The sequence below is a fragment of the Monopterus albus genome, unplaced genomic scaffold (assembly GCF_001952655.1).
Source record: "Monopterus albus unplaced genomic scaffold, M_albus_1.0 scaffold93.1, whole genome shotgun sequence".
NCBI lineage: Eukaryota > Metazoa > Chordata > Actinopteri > Synbranchiformes > Synbranchidae > Monopterus > Monopterus albus.
In genome coordinates this window covers 1151330-1159270 of record NW_018127973.1, presented here as the reverse complement: position 1 = coordinate 1159270, position 7941 = coordinate 1151330, and the positions used below count along the sequence as shown (strand labels likewise).

The 7941-nt window shown below is 39.3% G+C and overlaps 1 protein-coding gene across 9 annotated transcripts in view; it reads right to left on the bottom strand.

Annotated features, from left to right (window-relative positions):
* col14a1a (collagen, type XIV, alpha 1a) overlaps nucleotides 1-7941 on the bottom strand; it is a 147209-nt gene that overhangs the window by 52836 nt on the left and 86432 nt on the right. For all 9 annotated transcript variants that reach the window (XM_020608497.1, XM_020608498.1, XM_020608499.1 and 6 more), the window contains 3 exons: nucleotides 7434-7508; nucleotides 5126-5265; nucleotides 1780-1903 (listed from right to left, as the gene is read on the bottom strand). In XM_020608497.1, the coding sequence (XP_020464153.1) occupies nucleotides 1780-1903; nucleotides 5126-5265; nucleotides 7434-7508 (339 nt within the window). The remainder of the gene's footprint in view (nucleotides 1-1779; nucleotides 1904-5125; nucleotides 5266-7433; nucleotides 7509-7941) is intronic.

The following is a 7941-nucleotide window of genomic DNA, read 5'->3' as shown; positions in this document are numbered from 1 at the left end:
GGGAAAGAGAAGAAGGGACCATTAGATAGAGAAAGGGGAACAAGTTTTAATATCAATATCCAAATTATTATGGCCTATTAGAGTCAGGGTCTCCATTTCCAACTTCTGAGGCCGAATGCAGTTGAATCACAAACTGGACTTGAGTACTACAACACTGCCTCTACTCTTTAAAAAGGCAGTGCAATTTCCTAAGAATAAATTGAAATAAAACAATCAGATAATCAAATACACTATTAAATACATATAACAGATTTTTAATAAGTTTAGTAGCCTTTTATAGTTAAGGATACCCCTTGATGAGCCACTGGGTGAGGGTCTCACAGGAAGTCAGCCTGGCTGCTAAAGTAAAATCACAGAAGGTAAATCATATCCTGACTCATCAGATGTATAAATATATTACCGAGCCAGTTATGAATTAAGGATTAAAAATAACTCAGCTTTACATATTTGGGGGGGATTTAAACACAGTGAGGGGTCCTGATAGGCCAGAGAAGCTCGTAGTGTACCTCTCAAAGGATCAGTGGAGTGAGATGTAAGTGTGGAGGTCTGGGCACAGTTTCCAGAAGTCTAGCGCTCAGTGTTTCCCTGCATAGTTAAAAGTGTGTAATCTAAAAATATGTGCTGTGTGGGTTTCAGTGGAATAAAGACAGCCTGAAAAACAAGCATTGTGTCTGAACTAGTGAAGAAGATGAATTTCTGCATGTGTGCGTTAGAAATAAAGAGATAGGAGACGGGAGGAGAGAGAGATCGTGAGACTGTGAGCATTAGCCGAACCTTGTGAGTGGAACAGCCTCCTCTTTCTTATTGTGCCGGGAACATAAAATTTTATGATTGATTTCTATTCACGCACACACATGCTGCTCTGTCAGCTAAAACACCACCTGTTTCCACCTGTTAAACTGTAACTACAGTACAGTAGATGCAGCTGAGTAAGAAATATGGAGAAATGGACAGAAGGAAGAGCCCAAGTTTAGAAGAAGAGAGTACTGGAATAAAGAAAGAAAAAGTACAAAAGTGATGGAAAAGCTCAGGCACACAATTACTCTAAGACACTGAGCTTCAAGAGAGTGAACATTCCCTGAACAACCAGCATTGCCTGTAGAGTCACCATGTTTACTAGCATAGCTGGATTGTTCCACATGAATCTTATAAGAAATACACAACCCACATAGCTTGCTATGCACCCTGAATTTGATTCTTTCCTCTCTGCAATGCGTGTTAGCTTCAACAATTGTCCTAAAGCAAATTAAATGTAGCATTTTCATAGACATATTTCAAATTTTACATGCTCTCTTAAAGTTTGGTTAACGAGATTGCTTCTGGTAAACCCAGGCTGAAAATTCATCCACAAAACATTCTCACAACAGTAGCGGCTCTGGAGTTCAGGCTGTATCACATGATCATCCTCAACCAATGGGAGCTTTCCCAGTCGTCGAAATGTAGATGTTCAGATTTTGCACAAATGACTGAAAGCTCCAAATCAGCTACAAATGGACCTTGTCATCTGCAACTTCCAAAAAGAATGCAGTTTCTATTTCAAGCCAACATGGATGACAGGTATTTAAAGTGCTCCAAAAAATGGGCGTTTTGACATCTACATTTCCACAAAAAACATACAATCCATCTGCTGAAAAAGAATGTGAATATGTTTGCGCCCTCCAGAACCTTGTGATGAGACTGTTTTGTCAGGTTACGGTCAATTCAGACTGAGGTATTTACTTCTCTGATTGTACTGCATCAACTATTTCTCCGTTAATCCAATTAATACACTCTCCTGACCTGTCTTGGTGTTTCCTCCCTTGTATCTGATCCTCTGAATAGCATCCAGCAGCGCTTCCTTGTCGCCATAGGAACTCAGCTGGAATTCGGTCCGAGCATCATCACTGAACTGAACAACGGCCACCTGGGGAGAGATGAAAACAGACAGACAGTGAAGAAAAACAAGTTCAAAACACATGTCAGATCCATTTGTACAGAGTTAAACTCTTTGCCTGGACCATGTTGATTTTCAACTTGCCCTAAAGATAGATCACCTAAAAAAATTCTACTGTAATTCTGTCACCATCTGCTAACACTCAGTCAGTCACAATACCACTGCAGTGTGTTTCTCTATTTGTGTGTGCAGGTTTAAGCTTTTTCCAAAACAAAAAGCAAGGGGCCAAGCTACCCATTATCCCAGTGTTATGAAGCCAAATAACTGAGCTCTGGATCCAAAAATCTCATTTTTAGCTCATTATCACCTGCAATGTCTGCATTTATTTTGATCAACAACAACAGTATCAAACAGAGGCTGCCTTTGTTTGCTAAAGGAAATAGTGTAATTATACAAATTGTGTACACTTAAACAGCTCCACAAAGTGAATACTGTACAGGTGGGAAGACTGAGCTGCATATGACACAAGAAGTGGGACATTCTTATGGTTTAATGTCAAGGTTTAACAGGGAAAAGTAGCAATGGGTCTTTTTTTTTTTGGTGTTGGTGGTTTTAACATTTTTCACACTGAGCACATGAACCGAAAGTTCAATTGCCTTCCTTCAAAAGGAGCGAACAACTCTCATTACCTCCAGACTGTTAATGGTGGTGTTGTTGGCTCAAGGCGGCCTGCACTTACCAGCCAACACTTTCTTTACTGTACAGCCAGCTCTCTCACATTACACTTTTGTTCTTGGTATCCTACTACCAGAGTGTTACAGGGCACTGCAAGGGGAGCAAACTGCTAAAGGGCATGTATGTTACATAAATGAAAGAAAAGGGTTTAACGAGCACCTCTATGGTGTGACAAATGGCCTGCTGATGTTCTGCTGGCATAGAGCAGGGCCATGCAGGAAAGAAGCACAAATATCCACCATGGTAAATGATTCACACTAGTGCTAATGGTGGATTTTATATAAGAGGTTGAGAGTGTATTAGTCAGTGCTTGAACTATTTGATATTTATTCCAGTTTGCAATGCACCTACAAGTAGACATAACTTGTTAAGACCACACCTCCTGTTCAAAAAGTCATGTAGACACAAACGAGTAGAGTTAATCAACTACTGCTCTGAAACAAACGTCCCTTCCAGAAAGTAAAGACTGAATCACTAGTGGTTTAAAGATTTTCTCACTTTTCTAAACTCTTCGATAAATACAAGAAAACAGACCAAGATAATCAGGTGAAATTTTGCTCTAAAGCATTCTTCCAACATCGATAAATGCCAAGAGCAGCAGCCTTCATCAAACAATTAATGAGCCAAAAGCACTTGGGTCATGCATTTATTTATGTATGTATTTATGGTGTTCAGTGTGGCTAGATCTCAAGATCTCTGTTTTACATTGCATTTCTATGAGTATGCATTTTTCATAAAGAAAATACTACAATAAAAAAGTGAGAGTGAGGGAGTGAAGATGAATTAAAAGCATTAAGCAAATTTGTATTTTGGTCGCTTAACTTACAGCACTGTACAAACAGACATTTAAAATAATTTTCACAAGACAGATGTTTAGATTAGACAAAAGTCATAAATGAGAATACCAGCACTCCAAACCTAAACACAGAGGGCCAGGACTGCATGTTAACATTTCTGAATCACAAATCTGTTCCAGTGTAACAGAACATTTGGGAAAAGCATGGAGGGCCAAGTAAAACTTATTCAAGCATCCATTTTCTGCTATTTATCTGGAGTCAGGTCACAGTGGCAGCAGGCCATGCATGGTATTCCAGTCATCATGTTTTCCGCCTGGGGGGCATCCTGAGGAGTTCTCAAGTGATATGAAGTATGTAGTCTCTGCAGCATGCTCAGTATCTACCCAGAGGCCTCTTAGCTGCTGGAAGTGTCCAGAAACCCCCCAGTGGAAGGTATCCTGAGTGGCTCCTTTCAGTGCGAAGGAGCAGGAACCCTCTCCTACTCTAACAGATCATTCACACCTATTGGAGTTAAGTGAATCTGTAGTTCTAGGGGTATTGCTTATCCACTGTACTATATACTACTACGTATATACATGATGTGTTTCCACACTATCTTCTTCTGATGTCCTGGTAACTTGTTAAAGACATGTCATAGAGAACATGGAAACCAGAGACAGCAGCAATAAGATTTTCCTCCAGTTTGTTTAAAATTCCTTCCCATAGTTGAGTGGAGCAGTAAATAAGATCTGTTTTCTTTGACATTAAGATAATCGTGATTGGCTTTCCCCTGGCTGTCACTCACACTGCATCAGAAGATATTTCTATAAAACTACAAGCAGCATACAGAGATAAAGACTACAAGAAGGATTATACAGTAGGCAATGGCCTCCCCTCTACAGACACCCTGTCCAATCAACATTGTAGGAGCAAAGAACAGTCAGTTCTCTCAGATATTCATCAACCTGTACATTCCCCTCAACAAAGGCTTTCACACCAGTTTTTATCCAACGGCAATAAGACTGGTGGCAAAGGACATTCGGGCTGTATTTAAATGATCCATTCCCTACAAAATCTTGTACTCTGCCCAGCCACATTAATAGTTGCACCTGTACATTTGTATTAAATTCAATGCAACACTTTTGCCTTAATATCTGTGTTTATGAAGCTCAAAATATTTCAGTTTTGAGTGAAATAATATTCTGACCCTCTCATGTATGTAGCTGGGAGGACAAAAATATAGAGACACTTATAAATATGTTGTTCAGTACAACACCACCTTTAAGTATGACCTCAATAATAAACATGTAATTAAATTTATACATTTATGACAATCCCACCAAAAATTGAAATGTTTTGAGCTTCCTAAACACAGATGTTAAGGTGGAATTGTTGCACTGAATTGCATATAATTGTACAGACTTAACTATAATGTGTCCAGGCAGTGTATACAACTTCCTTGGGCATTATTGACATATGTCTGATCTTAATGGCTGTTTTAATGTTGTTGCTACAAAGACAAATGACCATAGGTGAAGACTGCAATGTAGATCAAATGATACAGAAAACAGTGAAGCTTTGCCTTCTGGCTCAGCTCCCTCTTCACCACAGTGGTCTGGTACAATGCTGGCATTAAATCCATCTGGGGCTTATTTATTATGGTTTCCTTCTTGAGTTCTTGGGCTCAGATACTCACTCTGAAGTAAAAAGACATAGGTGTTGGTGTGGTGACATGACTGACCTGGGTGCCATCTGGGCCAATCAGATCCAGTGATCCCATGGTGCTGTAGAGGAAACGTGTGATCTTCATGAAGTTGTCATCTCCGATGGACCAAGAGCCATCCACTAGGAACACCAGGTCAGCCTTGGCCTCCTTACACACTACATAGACAAACAGATGCAAATACAGCAAAGAGAAATCATTTTGTTTCTACATTTAAAAAGTCATTTCATAAAGATTGAAGGTCAGCAAAGAAGTTATTCAAGCTCCTGGCCCAACAGTGATTTTTCTTTGTTTTTGTCCTTCTAAGGTTTCTAAATGACTCCCAGTACACTTATCTTTCCTGCTGTAAAGTTGCTTTATGGGTTCCACAAGTTTTCAAACTTCAGTTTGAAAACAAGATTTCAAACCCCATTCATGTCCAGGCCAGGCTCCATAGAGTTAGGAACAATGTGAACTCTATCTGAACTTTGTATGAGTGAAAATGACTTTAATTCTAAATTAAACAAAGTAGAAGAGAAGAGGAAACATAATAAAATTAGGTGGATTAAAACAAAAACCTATTCTACTGGTATTGTTCTTCTTAAGAGACAAATGGTTTTATCGTACATTATTACAGAACTTTAGGTGAAGCCGGTGTTAGTGAGAAATGTCAAATTAAAGGTCAACTGAAGGATGCTTTGATTAAAGGGATTTCTGTGGCTGATTCTTATAAAAGCTGTGATGATATTACTGAGACTTTATTCTCTCTGTCTGTGTTATGATCCGTCTTGAACACACCACTTTCTCTGCTTTTTTTACTGCCTGCCTTTTTTCCCCACTTGTTCCTGCTACCGCTGCGTCTGTCCCCCTTATCGCTGCCTGCTTTCCTCATCCTGCCTATCACTGTTTTATTCTCTTCCTCTCGCTCTTTTTACTGCACCTCTTTTCTCTACCTTTGAGGTTTTGTCCTAAGTAAAGGTTGCCTGTCATCACAGACACAGGTGGTGGACTGACAAAGGTCAGGAATTTCAAAAGAAATGCTTAAAGACGGCCTCAGCAGGTGTGTAGGCTCATTTTTGAAGAGTATTTGCTGCAGGTCAACCTTTAACCAGCATCCATGAGATGGAACCAGAAAGGGAGGATGGCCTGAGTCGCACTGTGGACTTTACCCCTTTGTGTCTAATCTTTACAGGTTTGTCAGGCTGTTTTTGAAAATCCACTACAGTAAGAATACACCTTAAATCGTTGCCTTACCATGACTCATTTACTGTTGCATGTAATCAAGATTTAAAATATCGTAAAGGGTCATCCTTCAGCTTTAAGAAATTATCAAAGTTTGTGGTTCTGATAATATTTTAGTTTGTATGCACTTTAATGAACATTTGTAACAGTTGTAGTTCTGGGTGATCTGGTGTTTTGGAGTTAAATAGTGACTGCAATGAAGCATAGGGATTAAACATTCCACTGATCTGGATCTTTGCACACAGCCAGCAAACATAAGATGGCTCTGACTGCGAGTGCTGTTAACAAACATAAAGTGAAAACAAACAAGGTGGGTTCAAAATAAAACACCCAGGCTCAAAAATATTACCTTACTGGTTCCATTTATGAATCGCACAGTACATGACAGCTGGCACATATTAAATGCAATGGTTTACAGGTTTGTCTGCAGGGTTGTTTACCATTTTAAGCTGTGGTGTTAAGTGCGCTCACTTGGCGAGCAAAAGATGCACACAAGAGCCCACAGAAACACCTTGGAGCAGGGAAAACTAAAGTCCAAACCCCTGACAAATAGGACACATTGAGGGAATTACTGGCTACACTTGAACTGCAGGTACTGCATATTTACAATGTACCCAGCCTGTGGTAAAACACATCCAATACAAACTACAGGCACTTGAAAAGAACTACAGGTAACAACAGATGTCCTTCTGTGTCTATTACCCATTGCACCTGTTTATATTTGGAGAATAATGTATAAATAATGCACTTAATTTTTAAGTGAAGGTTTGTAAAAATAAATATATATATATACATAAATAATTTGAGTTTGTCCTACGCTGGAGCAGTTTTGAAATTTGTTTGAGTGAGAGAAAAGACAGAAAATGTAAAACCTATTTAGCCTAATACAATATTTGTCTTTTTTTATTACAATTTAATTTTTCATTTAAGAAATGTTACAAAAATATTTGTGTATGCTGTAAATTACAGTTCTTAGAAAATCAGAATAAGCCAAGAAAACTGCAATTGGTGCATCTCTAATAAAAAGCAATCAAAGTACTGTAAAGATTACTCACCACACTAGAAAAGAATGACAGTGTGTGCATTTGTTATTTGTCACGCTCACCTTCTTTAGCAGGTGGGATGGTGGGAGGGGGTTCTGTGGTGGGTGCCTCTGTTGGAGCTTGAGTGGGTGCTGGCACTGTACACACAAACACACACCTAAATACACTGAAAGAAACATAGCAAGGTCATCAATCGTGATGGCAGTGACAAGTAGAACCGTCATCGTGTTTATCTGTTGACCACACACAAACACACACAAAATAACTTGGCACAATGAGACAGTAGCTTGTTCCTATTAAGCTGAAAGTTTCCTGATCCTTTCCCTTCCTCTGAAGGTGCTGGACATTTACAAAGAAAATATTTCTTGTGTAACCTCCATTTACAACCTATAGCTATATCAACAATCCTCCTGCTGTGTGTTGTGCAGTCTCTTTTTTTCCATCACAGTTACAGCAGTCAGACTTTACCTTTCTACTTCCTCTCCAGGTATCTCTCTTCCTTTCTTTGTCTCAGCTACAGAGGACAAACGCTCTGTTTTCATCAGTCTAGTATTTGTCTGACCAGAAGCT